At 36.5% G+C, this 17,201-nt stretch overlaps 1 protein-coding gene across 5 annotated transcripts in view; it reads left to right on the top strand.

The window, feature by feature from the left end:
• Nup62cl (nucleoporin 62 C-terminal like) overlaps window positions 1-17,082 on the top strand; it is an 88,569-nt gene extending 71,487 nt beyond the window's left edge. For 4 of the 5 annotated variants that reach the window (XM_087196726.1, XM_087196727.1, XM_087196725.1 and 1 more), the window contains one exon: window positions 16,056-17,082. In XM_087196726.1, the coding sequence (XP_087052852.1) occupies window positions 16,056-16,095 (40 nt within the window). In that variant the 3' untranslated portion in view covers window positions 16,096-17,082. Of the gene's footprint in view, window positions 1-12,495; window positions 12,668-16,055 lie in introns of all 5 variants that reach the window. The other variant, XR_015445604.1, reaches the window with a different exon arrangement.
• Window positions 17,083-17,201: the final 119 nt, after the last annotated feature.

The raw sequence follows: 17,201 nt of genomic DNA, 5'->3' as shown, positions 1-17,201 counted from the left end.
TTTTTTGTTAATTTTATTGTTACACTTTAGATATACATAATGATCACATTCATCGTAGGGAATTTGTACATAATATATCTTGATTCTTTTTTCCCCAATCCCCTCCCCTCCCTTCAATCCTTCTTCCCCTCCTTATTTACAAAAACTTTGGTTTCCATTTTTTCTTTTCCCTTCCTTCTTTTCCACCCTCCCTCTCCCTTGTTCCCCTTTCCATTTGAACATTTTTTTCCCATTTGCCAATATCTATTATACATTTTGGTCCTTATTTACACTTTCAGTTTTTCACACCAGAGAAACAATGTGATATTTACACATGTGTCTGATTTATTTTACTTAAGAGTGTGGTTTCAAGGTGCATCCATTTACCTAGAAATGCCTCAAGTTTATCCTTCTTTATGGCAGATTCCATTTGACCTATCTATACCCCCTTGGTATCTTCCTATTTGCTTAGTTTTCTATACACTTACCAGCAATTCATTCCCCAACTCCCGGCTTTTAATTTAAATCTGTCAGTTTCATCTTGGACTCATCTTTTCCAGAGTCCTCTAATCTCTGTTGTACCATATGGAATTGTTTGTCAGTCTACTACTCAGCTAGGTTCTTCCTTCTACAGCATTATTGTATTCACTCTACTTTGTTTGCTTTGTAGTTTTTGTGGATCTTACTTATACTTCTTATCCTTTAGTTTACTCCCCTCTCCCCCAATATAGCACAAATTCCAATAGCTTCTAGAAAGATTGCATGCAAGATAAGTTTTTTCTGAGATCTTGCATGTCTGAAAAAGTATTTATTCTACTAGTATACTTAATTGATAAGATTGGGTATTAAATTATAGCCTGGAAAAATTTTCCTCTTTTGGGTTTTGTTTTGTTTTGTCTTGTCTTATTTTGAGTCAGGTTCTCACTATGTAGTTCAGGCTGCCCTTGAAATCACTATGTAGCCTAGTCTGGCCTTGAACTCACATAGATCTTCCTGCCTCAGCCTCCTGAGTGCTGGGACTACAGGTGTGCACCATCATGCCTGGCTTCCTCTGAACTTTTAAAGAAGTAGTTCCATTGTCTTCTAACTTTGAGGACCATTCTGAATCTAAATCTTTACTGACCTTTTTCTTTTTGTGTTCTATTTTTTTTCTATGGAAGATTTTGATATCTTTCTCAGAATACTTAAATTTCAGATGATAGGCTTTGGTGTGGGTCTTTTATCCACTGAAGCTCGTACTTGGTGAGTCAAACATTTCTTTTAATTTGAGGCTATTTTCTTGAATTAGGTTTCTGCTAATTTCCTTCCCTATTTTATCTCTGTTCTTTCTGGAAATACTGATGTTCTAATGTTTGATACCCTGAACAGATCTACATTTTTTCCTTTCAATTTTCTCTTTGTATTTCTGTAAAAATGTCTGTGATATATACTCAACTTTTTATTCCAATTTTTCTTTTGCTTTCTGCTATAATTTTTACTTTGCAGCAACTTATCTTCTTTTATGATTGTGTGTATATGTGCACTTTTAGTAGCATTCTGTTCTTAATGCATGGCTTCTCTGAAAATATTAATGACTTTTTTTGTTTGATGCCAGAGATCAAACCCTGGATCTTCCACATGCTATTGGCAAATGTTCTAAAAGGCATCAATAATGATTTTTTAAAGTCTACACGTCTTAGATTGTTTCTTTCAATTTTATCTTTCTGTTTTGTCTTTGTCTTTCCTAGATTAATGGCTTTCTTCAAATGATGATTCTTGATTGTCCATTTATATTCAAGAAAGGTACACTTAAAAGTTTTGTGTTTCTGTTTTTTAATTTACTTTAGGATAATTTGGCTAGAAATTTTCACTCATATTTTCTCTTTAGCTAGCCAAATTCTCTGGAGAAGTATCTTCCAGTTCCTGGCTTGAGATTAATAAGCCTAGTGTTAAGCCAGTGTTCCTGGAACTGTTAGAAAAGGAACTGGAGGCTCAATGTTCTGTTGGTAAACTTTCATTTAATCCTTGTTGTTGCTACAAATCCCTGCCCTCAATTTTGCCTGGTGTCCCTCATCAAACGCTAATCTGGTTCACTCTCTGCAAAGAAAAATCATTTGCATAACTTTGTTAAGGTGAATGGTCCAGATACAGGATGTGAAGAATTCCAGTCTACTGCTTAATCATTCTTAATCCTGTTTTCAGCTCCACTTTCAACAGCACCTTTAATTACCTAGTTGTACTATTCCATATCCTTGTAGAAGTCTGTACTATAAATCCAGTTGCAATTTTCAAAGTTTTGTTGTTATATCTTTTCTTCTTGTTTTCATCCTTCTGATTTTTATGCCTTTATCTTATTTTTTAAAATTTCATTACTGCTACTTTGTAGGTGTTTTGGAATGAAGCAATGGTAAATGCATATGTTTCATCTTTAGAGATCTTAATGGTCTCCTTCCTCGACCTTATTCATTCCAATTCACTTTCATACTATTGTCAGAGTGATCTTGATAAAATGACAGTGTGTTCCAGTCATCTCTTTATTAAAATCCCTCACTAGTTCTGAGTAATCAGTGATAAATTTTGGTTCTCTGAATAATATACAAAGTACAGTGTATAAACTAAACCCCTACCTGTTTCTTCTACCCTATGTCTTGTTTGCAGTACAAGTTTTAAAGAGGTATTTATCATTTCACAAAAATCTAATGTTCTTTCTTCTTCCATATTTTTATTTTTTTTTGTATTAAATTCTTTTATTGGTACATTGTAGGTATACAACACAATTACATTTCTCATTGGGAATTGTACCTTTATATAATGCATCTTGGTTCTTATTTTTTCCCTATTCCTAGCCCTCCCTTCATGCCCTCCACCCTTCCCTATTTACAAAGACTTTATTTCCATTTGTTCCATTTCTCAGCATTTTTTCCTTTCCCTTCTTTCCTTTCCCCTGTGCCTCCCACTACCCCTACCCCTTTGGACATTTTCTTCCTATTTTGCACTATCGATTATTCATTCTAATCATTGGTACATTTTAGGTATACAATATAATGACATTCATCATTGGAAATTTGCACTTTTACATAGTCTCTCTTGGTTCTTGTTTTTCACCTTTGCCCAGCCCTCCCTTCAACCCCTCCAGCCTTCCCTATTTACAAAAATTTTGTTCCAACTTTTCCATTTTCTCATATTAATCCCATTCCCTTCTATCCTTTCCCATAGCCCTCCCACTTCCTTCCCCTTTGCCCCTTTTCTTCCTATTTCACATTACCTATTATACATTTAGTCCTTATTTACACTTTCAGTTTCTCACACCAGAGAAACTATTCTGTACTTACACATCTGTGTCCTATTTATTTCACTTAAGAGTATTGCCTCAATGTGCATCCACTTAGCTATAAATGTCTCTAATTTCTCATTTTTTATGGCTGAGTAGTACTCCATTTTATTAAAAAACCACATTTTCTTTATCCACTCTCCAGTTGATGGGCATTTGGGCTGTTTCCAAGTTTTAGCTATTACAAACTGCGCTGCTATGAACATGGGTGCACATATATCACTGTGGTATGATTCTTTTAATTCTTTGGGGAAGATCCCCAGCAGTGGAATAGTGGGGTCAAATGGGACTTCCAGTCCTAGTTTTTTGAGGTATCTCCATACTGATTTCCACAGTGCTTGCACCAGTCTGCACCCCCACCAGCAGTGGAGCAGGTTCTTCTTTCCCCACAGCCCCGCCAGCATTTGTTACTGGTTGATTTCATGATAGCAGCCATTCTTTCTGGAGTGAAGTGGAATCTCAGTGTTGTTTTCATTTGCATCTCTCAAATGACCAGTGATGTTGAACATTTTTTCATGTATTTATTTGCCATTTCTACTTCTTTGTCTGAGAAATGTCTGTTCATTTCAGATGCCCATTTGTGGATTGGGTCTTTAAATTTGGGAGGTCTGATCTTTTTAAGTTCTTTATAGATTCGAGATAGTAGACCTTTGTCTGAGGAAGAACAGGTGAAGATTTTTCCCACATTGTGGGTTGTCTCTTCACACTGCTGGTGGTTTCTCTTGCTATGCAGAAGCTTTTTAATAAGAAGAGATCCCATTTGTTGATTGTTTGTGCTAGTTCACGGGCAACTGAGGTTTTGTTCATAAAATCTATTCCTACACCGATGTCTTCAAGGGTTCTACCTAACCTCTGTTCCAACTGGTTCAGAGTTTCTATTTTAATATTTTGATCTTTAATCCATTTTGATTTTAGTTTAGTGCATGGTGAGAGATATAGGTCTAGTTTTAATCTTTGGCAAGTTGAAGCCCAATTTTTCCAGCACCATTTATTAAAGAGGCTATCTTTCCTCCAGTGAGGGTGTTTGGCTCCTTTGTTGAAGATGAGATGGCTGAGTGTGTCTGGCATTGTTTCTGCATCTTCTAATCTGTTCCACTGGTCCTCAAGCCTGTTTCTTTGCCAGTACCATGCTGTTTTTATCACAGTAGCTTTGTAGTAGAGTTGCAGGTTGGGGATTGTGATACCCCCTGCCATGTCTCTGTTACCTAGAATTGCTTTTGCTATTCTGGGTCTCTTCTTGCTCCAAATGAATTTTTGGATTGTTTTCTCAAGGTCTATGAAGTATGCTGCTGGGATCTGAATTGGAATTGCATTAAATCTATATAGCAGTTTTGGAAGTATGGCCATTTTCACTATATTAATCCGTCCTGCCCAGGAGCAGGGGATGTCTGTCCATTTTCTGGTATCATCTTCAATCTCTCTTTTCAGAGTGCCATAGTTTTCAGAAAAGAGGTCTTTGATTTCTTTCGTTAGGATGATTCCTAGGTATTTCAGCTTTTTGGATGCTATTGTGAAAGGAATTATTTGCCCTATTTCTCTCTCAGTGAGGCTGTCATTCGTGTAGAGGAAAGCTATTGATTTTTGTGTGTTGACCTTGTATCCAGCTACTTGACTGAATTTGGTTATTAAGTCTAGAAGACTTTTGGTGGAGTTCTTGGGGTCTTCTATATAGAGTATCAGGTCATCTGCAAATAATGACAATTTGACTTCTTCATTTCCTATCTTTATTCCTTTTATTTCTTTCTCTTGTCTAATTGCCGTGGCTAATGTTTCTAGAACTATATTGAACAAGAGTGGTGATAGTGGACATCCTTGTCTCGTTCCTGATTTTAGTGTGAAGGGTTTCAGTTTTTGACCGTTTAGTATGATACTGGCTGTTGGTTTTTCATAGATGGCTTCTATCAGTTTGAGGTAGAGACTATCTATTCCAATTTTTTTGTAGGGTTTTTACCATAAATGCATGTTGGATTTTGTCAAATGCTTTTTCTGCATCTATGGAGATAATCATATGGTTTTTATCCTTGGCTCTATTGATATAGTGTATTACATTAATTGATTTTCATACATTACATTAATTGATTTTCGTATATTGAGCCATCCCTGCAACCCTGGGATGAATCCCACTTGATCAGGGTGTATGATCTTCTTGATGATGTTCTGCATTCTGTTTGCCAGTATCTTATTAAGGATTTTTGCATCTATGTTCATTAGTGAGATTGACCTATAGTTCTCTTTTTCAGTTGGGTCTTTCTCTGCTTTGGGGATCAAGGTGATGCTTGCTTCCAGGAATGAATTTGGGAGTATTGCTTCCCTTTCAATTTCATTGAAGAGTTTAAACAGTAGCAGCAGCAGTTCCCCTCTAAAAGTCTTGTAGAATTCAGCAGTGAAGCCATCAGGGCCCGGGCTTTTCTTAGGTGATAAGTTTTTAATTACATTTTCAATTTCCTTGGTTGATATTGGGTTGTTCAGAATTTTTAGGTCTTCTTCATTCAACTTTGGTAATTCATATGTATCTAGGAATCTGTCCATTTCTTCTGTGTTGTCCATCTTATTGGCATATAGGTTCTGGAAGTAAGTATTGATGATCCTCTGGATTTCTGCTTGGTCTGTTGTAATTTCACCCTTTTCATTCCTAATTGCATAGATTTGGGCCTTTTCTTTCCTTTTTCTGACAAGGTCGGCTAAAGGTTTATCAATTTTCTTGATTTTTTCAAAGAACCAACTCTTGGCTTCATTGATGTTTTGTATTGTTCTCTTAGTCTCCATTGCATCGATTTCTCCTCTGATCTTTATAATTTCTTCCCTTGTATGAGCTTTGGGGTTGTCCTGCTCTTCTTTTTCTAGAAGCTTGAGGTTCAGCATCAGGTTGTTTAATTGGGCTCGTTCTGTTTTCCTAATATGCCTATTCACTGCTATGAATTTCCCTCATAAGACTGCTTTCATTGTGTCCCATAGATTCTGATATGTTGTATTGTCATTGTCATTTAATTGAAGGAACTGTCTGATTTCTTCTTTAATTTCCTCTGTGACCCATTGGTTATTCAGAAGTGTGTTGTTCAATTTCCACGTGTTTATGAAAGTTTTTGAGTTTCTTTTGCTATGGATCTCCAATTTCATCGCACTATGGTCTGATAATATACAGGGGATAACTTCAATTCCTTTGCACTTCCTTAAACATGTTCTATGTGTGAGTATGTGGTCTATTTCGGAGAATGTCCCATGTGCAGCTGAGAAGAATGTGTATTCTGATTTTGTGGGGTGGAAGACTCTGTAAACATCTGTAAAGTTCATTTGTTCAAGAGTTCAATTGAGTTCTAGTATTTCATTACTTAGTTTTAGTCTAGTTGATCTATCTATTTGTGACAGTGGGGTGTTGAGGTCCCTCACTACAATTGTATTAGTGCATATATGGCTTTTCATGTCCGTTAGTATTTGTTTTATATAGTTGGGTGCACTAGTGTTTGGTGCATAGATATTTATGATTGTCATCTTTTCCTCTTGGATTGTTCCCTTTACAAGGATGTAGTGTCCTTCTTCATCTCTCTTAATCAGTGTTGGTTTGAAATGTACTTGATCTGCCAAGAGGATAGCTACTCCTACTTTTTTTCGGGTTCCTGTCACATGCAGTATTATTTTCCACCCTTTAACTTTCAGTCTATGAGTTTCCTTTTGACTTAAGTGGGTTTTTTTGTGTGCAGCATATTGTTGGACCCATTCTGCCAGTCTATTTCTTTTGATTGGTGAATTCAGACCATTAACATTGATGGTTATAACTGAAACGTATTGACTTGTCATTGCCATGCCTTTTTCTTTTTGTTGGATTCTCCCCCTTTACATTTAATTTCTTGTCATGCCAGATCAGTTCATTCTGCTTTGCTTCCTGGGGTTATGATCCTCAATGTCTGTTCCTAGGCTATTGTGTAAAATTCTTTGGAGTGCTGCTTTGGTATTCACAAAGTTCCTAAGGTGCTCTTTGTCATGAAAGTATCTTATTTCTCCATCCATTTTGAAAGATAGTTTTGCAGGGTTCATCAATCTGGGTTGGAGGCTGTTTTCTTTTAGGGCTTGGAATATGTCACTCGAAGCTCTTCTTGCCTTGATGGTTTGTGTTGAGAAGTCTGCTGTGATTCTGATGGGCTTTCCTTTGTATGTGATTTGTTTCTTTTCTCTGACTGCTTGGAGAACTTTGTTCTTCTGTTGTGTTTCTGGAATCTTAACAATTATATGCCTATGTGTAGATTTTTTTTAATCAAGGCTATTTGGAGTCCTATATGCCTCACTTATCTGTATGTCAAGCTCTTTTCCCCTGCTTGGAAACTTTTCTGCCATTATTTCTGTGAAGAGATTTTTTTATGTCATCTGCACTCTCTCCTGTTTCTTCATTGAGCCCAGTCAGTCTTATGTTATTCTTTTTTGCATCATCTAGCAGCTGCTGGATTGATCTCTCATGTTCCCTTATAATTTTGAAGCAATTTTTCTTTTCCTGGTCACTAATTGCAATCTTATCTTCTATATCTGAAATTCTGTCCTCATACTGGCTCATTCTGCTGTGTAGACTTTCAATGGAGTTTTTCATGTCCTGGAAATCTATTTGCATCCGTCTTTTGGATTCCATTTGTTTCTTATGTTGGGATTCCATCATGTTCCTCAGCTCCTCTCTAGATTTATTAATCATGTCTTGCACTAGCGGCACAATTTCTCCTGTTATCTGAGAAATTATTTGTGATTTCATTTTTTCCAGATCCCCTTTTGTTGCCAGTTCAGTGGGTCCAGGTGGTTGAGTATCAGAGTGTTCCATCTCATTTCCCTTTGGGGTTGCTGTAGGTGATCTGGAAGTCTGGTTTTGAGACTTATTTATGTGTTTTCTCATTTCAACTTGGGCGGCGGGCTATTAGCACCTGCACGGATTACCTCCTCTGAGCTGGGTGAGGTGGGACAGGGGCCGGGAGCAGCAGTAGGGATGGTGACCCAAAAGCCCTTTCCTGTGTGCTGGGAGCAGCCGGAGGGATGGTGGCCGGGAAACCCCTTCCTCTGGACCAGGAGCAGTGGGATGGTGGCTCAGAAGCTCCTCCCTCTGGGCCGGGAGCGGTGGGAGGGATGGTGGCCCGGAAGCCCCTTCCTCTGGGCCAGGAGCAGTGGTACAGAAGGTGGCCCAAAAGCCCTTTCCTCTGGGCTGGGAGCAGCGGGAGGCATGGTGGCCGGGAAGCCCCTTCCTCTGGACCAGGAGCAGTGGGACGATGGCTCAGAAGCCCCTACCTCTGGGCCAGGAACAGTGGGACTCAGTACCTTGGTCTGGTGGTCTGGTGTCCTCTGTGCCTTGGTAATGTGGAATCAGGTGGCTGCCTGTCTGCAGTGGGGTGATTCGGTGTCTTCCGCGTGACTCAGGACCTCGGTAGGGTGTGCACAGACCTGCCTGTCTGCAGCGGGCTGATTCGGCGTCTTCCGCGTGACTCAGGACCTCGGTAGGGTGTGCACAGACCTGCCTGTCTGCAGCGGGCTGATTCGGCATCTTCTATGTGACCTCATATTTTTAGATGTTCACTTTCTTCAGTCTCGAGTACAGAGGTATCCATCATTGTCTACCTAGTAGCTGTTCCCACATTGAGATGTAGTGTAAGAGCGATCACTTCTATGAAGTCTTCCTTATCATTCTAATAGTTCTTTATTCTCTTTTTTGTATCCATCTTGTGCAATACATATTAAGTTATCAGGACTTATCATACAATATTGCAGCTAGTCTTTATTTACATGACTGTTTGCTGGAACTTGAACTTCTGCATAGAGATTATGTCTCAATTATTTTTCTATTTTAGAATTTAGCTATACCTGGCTGGTCAATATCTATCTATCTAGATGGATGGATAGATAGATAGACAGGTATATATTGATTTTTTTCGTTTTTATTAGTACATGCTTATAGTACATATTATATTTATTGTGAGGAGTTGGTATATATAAATAACACATCTTAATTATTTTCCCTCACTCTTCTACTCCTTACCCCTTCCCCATCTTTTGGTCCCCTTAGGTCAGTGTATTTTTTCTTTTTTAAATTTAATTTAATTTTGTAGCACATGTTTGCAGTAAATGAAGTTAACACTCATGTTAGGGAGTAGGTACATGTACATAACACAGCTTGATTCTTTTTTAATCCCCTTCCCCAGCCCACCCACTTCTCTCCCTCCATTTCTAAATCCCCTTTCCTCATTTTCATTTTTTTCTTATTATTTTTAGTTCACGTTTATGACATATAATGTTTACATTCATTGTGAGTATTTGGTATATGTAAGTGACACATCTTAAATCTTTTTATTTCCCCTTCTTCTCCCTCCACTTCGCCTCATTCTCCTGGACTCCCTCCTATTTGCAAAAGTTCTATCTTCTTGTTTCCTTCCATAAAACCTTTATTTTGCTCTTTATTTATACTTTACCTTATCAAATGAGAGATACCATATGGTATTTAACCTTGTGTATCTGGTTTATTTTACTTCACATCATATTTTCCAGATGTATTCATTTCCTACAAATGTCTCAAATTTATCCTCTTTATAGCTGAGTAGTATTCCATTATGTATAGATACCATATTTTCTTTATCCAGACATCTGTTGAAGGGCATACAGGTACAGGCTGCTTCCAGGATTTAGCCACTACAAATTGTGCTGCTATAAATACTGGTATGCATGTATCATGGTAGTATGATGTCTCTAACTCTTTTGGGAAGATGCCTGGATCAAATGGAATTTCTAATTTTAATTATTTGACAAATCTCCAACCTGATTTCCACAATGGTTGTACCAGTTTACATTCCCACCAGCAATGTAGGAGGGTTCCTTTTTCACCATAACCTTGTCAGCATTTGTTATTCTTTAATTTCTGTACAATTGCCACTCTTTCTGGTGTAACATGAAATCTTGACATTGTTTTAATTTGAATTTCTCTAATAATCAGAATGATCATATGTTTGTTGGCTACTTTTTCTTTTGAGAAGTGTCTTTATTCATTTCACTTGCCTATTTTTTCATTGAGGCTTTTAGGTTGGGTCGCCTAATTTTTTAAAAGTTCTTTATATATTCTAGATATTAGTCCTCTATCTGAAGAATAGTTGGCAATTTTTTTCCCATTCTGTTGGTTGTTTTTTCACTCTACTAATTGTTTCTTTTGCTGTGCAGAAACTTTATTTTGATATAATCCCTTTTGTGGATTCTTGTTATTTCTTGTGGACCAGGAGTTCTGTTCAGAAAATCCTTGCCTACACTTACGACTCCAAGTGTTTTACCTATTTTATCTTCCAGTAAGTTCATTGTCTCTGTTTTAATGTTTACATTTTTAGATCCATTTTTATTTTGTTTGGTACTTGGTGAGAGATATGAGTCCAATTTCAATCTTCTGCATATAGAAAGCCCATTTTTCAAGCACTATTTGTTTAATAGGCTATCTTTCCTCCAATGTATATTCTAGGTCCTTTTGTCAAAAATCAATTACTTGCTGAACGTGTCTGGTGATGTTTCCATATCCTGCATTCTGTTCTATTGATCCACATGTCTGTTTTAGTCTCAATACCATGCCATTTTTATCACTTCTGTTTTATATTATAATTTGAAATCAGGTATTGTGATGCTTCCTGCTTGACTCTTGTTGCCCAGGATTGCTTTTGTTATTCTGTGTTCTGATTCCATATGAATTTTGAGATTGTTTTCTCTAGTTCTGTGAGGGATGCTGTTGGTATTTTGATTAAGATTATGTTCGATCTGTGTATCAGTTTTGGTAGTATGACCATTTTGACAATATTTGTTCTGTCTATCCAGGAGCAGAGGACATCTTTCCATTTTCTGATGTTCTCTTCCATCTCCTTTTTCAGAGTATTATAGTATTCTTTGTAGAGCTCTTTCACTTCCTTGGTTATGTTAATTCCTAGGTGTATCTGGTTTTTGTTTTTCTGGGTTTTTTAAAGTTTTTTTCTTCCTTTTTCCCATTTTTGGTGCTGAAGATTGAAGTCCTGTATGATGAAGAGGGCTTGTAACTTTTTTTTTGGTACTGGGGATCAAACTCAGGACCTTGCACTCGTGAGGCAGGTTCAGTGCCACTGAGCTAAATCTCTGACCCTTGTAATTGATGTGCAGATATTTTTAGTAAGACACTGCTTTCCTGTGATGTGCTTTCAGCTTTAGTTGTACTGAGATAGTATTTAGCTCTCCAGCTTTTTAATTTAAGTGATTTGGACTCTGTACTTCTGGTTATAACAACATCAACAGATCCAATCATACATTTTGCTTATATGTGATACACCTTGGATTTACACTTTCACCTTTTATCAGTACTCTTTGCAGCCTACATTCAATTGTTATTAGCAGTTGTTCTATGATGTGGTAGGAGAAGTGGAAGGGAGAGAATGAAGGATGTGTGAAAAAGGAGCATAAGTGTATAGAGGGCCAAGTAGATGGGGGAATAGTGATAGGTGAAACAGATTAGTATAGAGTCAGATTCTGTTAGAGGACTTTTAGTTTGATTGAAGGGTTAGTGTTGAGGGTTTTAAGAAGACATTTGTGGGGGCCAGGATGAGATACAGGGGGAGAGATACGTACTTTGCAATTGAGGAAAACTAAGAGGCTGTCAGAAACTGTTGACAAATTTGTGCACCTGTAATGTGGAAGAGAGGAAGGGCAGACAGGGGGCTAGGTAAGATAAGGAAGAGTGAAAGGAATAGAATGGAGAGGACAGAGTTAATATGAGAAAAGGTAGGAGTGACTGAGAGCAGAATATGGCGAACTAAGACTTGAGGAATTTTAAAAGTCAGAGAAATAAGTAAGAAATAAGAAAATAGTACACTACAAGAGATTGAGTTGAAAACACTACATAGAGAGATGAGAAGAGGAAGAGAACATAGACTACAACATAATCAAAGCAAATCAAAAGAAAAAACAAAACAAAACAGAAAATATCCAGCAGGAACTCAGTTCAGATACTCTGACAGAAATGTATAGCACTCAAGAGGCTGAGGCAGAAGGATCACCATGAGTTCAGGGCCAGCCTGGGCTACATAGTGAGTTCAAGGCCAGCCTGAACTGCATAGCAAGACCTTGTCTCAAATAAATAAATAAATAAATAAATAAATAAATAAATAAATAAAATGTATGTTCAAGTCATATGTGACCATTTTGCCATAATCCTGAGTGTTCACACCATTCCCTTCTTGCCTGGATTGCAGAGAGTGATTATGTCCAGCCACACCAGTATCACCTCTGTCCTTTCCACTACCAAGCTCAGGCAAACTCAAGCTCAGAAATTCACTCTGCTGGCTTATAGAACAAATCTCACACTGTCCCATCTTGGCCTACGAACAAATGATGGCAGAATCTGTGGACAGGTTCACTAACAAGGTGAGGAGCATGGAGTTGGGGCATGCTCAGTGGGGGCCCTGGGGATCCACAAATGTATTCACACGCTCCAGCTGGGGATTCTACAGGAGATGGCAGTAGCTGGCATAGAATCCCAGGAATCAGCGATTTACTCTCAGGAGGGAATGCGAACCCGGGGAAATCCCACCCTTGTTCACCATTTATCCTCTGTCCAGGTTGGGCATTGGAGGGGTCTCCTTTTCCTGGGTGAGGATGCAGCCAAGCTTCAGCATTCGCCACTGATTATATTAGATCTGATGTGGCAAAAGGCTGATATACAGAGTCTGACCTCGGACTACCGTCTCTACAACACCTGTTCTTTCTTTTCCTCCCTCTGGCTATTTGAAGTGCTCTCCTAATGGCTGCTTCCTGAAGGGGCAGGAGGCTGGAGTGGCCGACCAGCCATACTGGCTGTTTCCCCCTCCAATGATCCAGTTCTTAGTTTTCATCTACATATGTTGTCTTCCCAACTAATATTCTAATTCAGGGTGTAAGACCCTCCTCTACTACTGGGTACCTGTGGTTTCAGTGTGTCCTCTCAGCTGGGATTTAGCTCAATGGTTTCGCTGCCTGCTGTGCAAGCGCAAGGACCCATGTTCGATCCCCTGTACAAAAAAAAAAAAAAGTTGTAGTTGCAGTGTGTCCTCTCAGAGCACCTCTCAGGCAACTTCTCCTCTAGTCAGCCATGTTGAAAGTCCACTATATTTTTAAAATTTATTTATCTCCTTATATGTACACAACACGGTGCACTCATCTTTTGATAGAGAAAGAGATATAAAGCTGCCAAATGTCTACGTGAATATCATTCCATGTTATTAAGTACGTTACATTTTAATGGCTTCTATGTATTCCGTTGAATGGCTATGCTATAGTTTTTTAAATTAATATCCTATTGTTAAGTGTTGATTAATGTTTCCAACTTTTTTCTTATTTTAAATTGTGCTGCTGTAAACTTAGCCATAGGTAAATTTTAATATACAACCATGATTACTGGACATATGTACACTTCTTAGTTAAAAAACTGAATCTAGAATAAAGGATTTGTCCTTTTGATTTATATTTTCTTTTTGGTAAATTGTACTAATTTGTATTTTCACTGGTAACTCACTGAAGTACCAATTTTTCTGTGCTCCTTCTAGTATTACTACTTCTGTCATCACTATGACCACCATCATAATTATTCCTTGCCAAATTTATTGGTCAAAATAATTTTTCTCTGGTTTAATTTGCATCCCTCTGGATACTCAGAATAGTCAATGTTTTTAAATGTTTATAAATAGTTTTGTATCATTTTATATGTTGCTTGTCTTTTGAACATTTTTCTGCTAGGATATTTTTTCTCCTAATGCTCCAATTATTTTTCTAGAAGAGATGTACTATAACTATATGAGAGTAGTGTTTTCTTTGACAGTGCATGTAATGTTATACAAATATATTAATTACAGTAGAAAGCTGTGTTTGGTTTTAATGACAAAATTTCTTATTTTATAACCTTTCATAAAAGTCTTCAAATTGTTACCAAAAATATTTGTAAGTAGGCTAAGATGAATAAAACATCTGTCCCCAAATCATAATGAGACTGGCTGGAAGCAATTCTAACAAAAACTTTCCCAAGGAAATAAATCATATTTTAAAAATATTTTAAGCACACAAATATATCATCATAACCATTTATCTATCCATTTAGCTAAGACTATAGAGTTGTGTAAATAACATGCAGTTCATTAAGCATTTTTTTCTTGCCATTTCAGTCATTCTGTATTCCTATCTCAAATTCTAGGCAACAACTAATCTACTCTCTGTATAGATTTTTTTTTCTGGAGATTTTATAGAAATGGAACCATATTCCATGTAACCTTTTGTGTCTGGCTTCTTTTAATGTTTTCAAGGTTCCTTCATGTTGTAACATATATCAGTACTTCATTTCTTTATATTGTGTAACATTGCATTGTATGGACATACAACATTTTAAATATTGTGAATGTAATTGTTTTATTTTCATATTGTTCAGTTTAATTATTTTTTAATAATCTCAAAATGTATATGGCATGTTTCCCCCCTAACAAGTTTTGGCTACTATTAGCATTTTACTTCTAGGGTAATATATAATTTAATGATTGATGCTTATCATGAAACCAGAATTCTGAGCAGGACATGTGTAGGTACAGTTTTTACCCTTAAACAATGAAAGTCCTAAAAGTTTAAAGTATGTTAATATAGAAATATTCCTGGGAATTTAATTTGAAGGCATGCCAAAATATTTATAGTGAAGTTCTCCTAATTAAACTAACTTGTGTTTCTTGACATTTTATTGTTTTTTTAAAATTGTTATAAACATACTCCTTTGCATTTAATGTGTATCAATCAGCAGATTAGTAGATTGTACTTATGTTGACACGTGATCTCAAGTTAATGGTTTGTTGTACTGTTTATTGGTGCTTCCGTCACATTAAAAATGTTATTTAGGGAAAAAATCTGTACCCTGTAATTAGTTATTACAGCAGAAAGGATATGTATTTTGCCAGGCTCAGCATACACTGTTTTTCTAGCCTTCTGGTAGACATCCTTCATTTAAATCACTTGTCTTTAAAGTGTAATCTTGCAGAATATCTATCTTCTAAAATAGGATGAGGTATTACACTTTAAACACTGAATAAATATCAGAGCTGTCCTTATTGGATGAAAAAATTTAAAGTATATTTTAAATTTTTTTTAGGTTTTGATTTGGAAAATTTTTCTTTCTTCTTGGGCAGCTGTTATTGCTTATCCTCTTGAGTATTAATAAATACTAAAAATGATGAATTGTATTTATGTATGTTAGTTGAAAAACTCAGATTGTCATGCTTACTTCAACAGTTTATTTTTACTGACAGAAAAGTGCTGTGTTATATAGTAAAATTAATGCCATTTTGTGATGCATTGTGCCTGAGCAAACTTGAGGATCACCAAGTTAAATAAATCATTAGAAAGGATCAGAAATGTAAATATACTCAGTGTACTCACTTGCTTATAGGTACCTAAGACTTACCAAAATCTATGCCCTGAATTTAATGACTACATCATATTGTACTTTTGAGCTGTAATGAATAAAAAAGCCAGCTAACACTATTCTCCAACAAAATATGAGTGACAAATAGACTGTTATTTGCATTAAAGCTAGGGAGAGCAGAAAAAGAACAGACTTGTCCACTGTTTTCATAGTTTCTAAACATCTAGATGAATGGTTTTTTTTCTTTTGAATTGTCTAAAACTTAAAGCTATTAAATTGACATTTAAAGTTTATAAATCATAGTGGGGGAGAGTATGTGCTATTCTGTTCCTGGAATATTTTTACCTCAGATTAATGATTGTATGACTTTTCCCCCTGTAGGCATGATGCAAAAGAAGGTAGAAGAGGTAAAGGTTTTTGAAGACTGTCATCGCAGGGAGCAGCAACAAAATACGAAGATTTCCTTTGATTAAATGACTGTGTCTTTAGCATACTGTTTTGGGATTATTCATTACCTATATATTCTGATGGTGTTAAACAGAGTAGTATTTACAGTTACTACTCAATCTTTGGTTGAAATAAAGTGTGCATGCATTTTTTCCATTTAAATACTGTGCTATTGCAAATTATACTGTAGTTTTGGTTTCAAAATTAAATAAAAGTTACTGCTAGTCCCTTTGTCCAGGCAGCAATCTATTGGATGTTTACTCTATATGTGTAATGTATATCATACCCTCCTATATTTCACATCTTACCACCAATTCACATATTCCCTCTCACTCCAACTTAATTGTGGAGAGATGTTTGCCAAAAAGTACATGCCAACCAGTCTTTACTGTGTGGATGTTAGATTCAATGTAAAGTGCTCGATACTGTAAAGTCTCTACCTTCAATAAAACTTACCATCTAGTTTGACTTATAATTAATTCCTATTTGTATAAAAATGACATAAACAATACAAGGGTATGTGTTATGTACTACAAAAGATGTGTTATAGAAATTCAGAGGAGTGAAGAGGGTGAATTTAGAATTTGAACTAGGGTTTTTGTTCTTGTTTTTGATTTTGGTCTGGTTTGGTTTGGTTTTTGGTACTGAGGATCATACCCAGGTCCTCACAAATGATGGACAAACACTGTACCACTGGGCTATACCCCTGGCCCACAATTGGGTTATTTTAAAAAGAATAGGTTCAGGGAATTCACTTTTTTTTATTGTAAGATATCTAATGGTTTTTTGGCTTTATCATATGATACGTGATTTTTGTTGATTTTCATGTATTCACTTGTCAAGAAAATACTTTGTTCTTAGTTAAGCATTCAAATCTCTCGTGTTCCACTTAAGTCATCAATAAAACTGATGTTTAAAAAATAAAAGCATGATATCAAAATAAACTTCTTAAAATTTTTAAGTCACTGAGGTCTGTTTCCCATAATAGCTGAGCTAAATTTCTATTTTCCTAACTGCATATGATCATATTGAGAGATACACATTGTGGGAAGAAAATATTTTTGAAATTAATATTAGTGG

The sequence above is a fragment of the Heterocephalus glaber genome, unplaced genomic scaffold, assembly GCF_053883595.1.
Source record: "Heterocephalus glaber isolate CG9 unplaced genomic scaffold, H.glaber_assembly_v1.0 deba00001613, whole genome shotgun sequence".
NCBI lineage: Eukaryota > Metazoa > Chordata > Mammalia > Rodentia > Bathyergidae > Heterocephalus > Heterocephalus glaber.
This window is presented reverse-complemented; position numbering and strand designations above follow the sequence as displayed.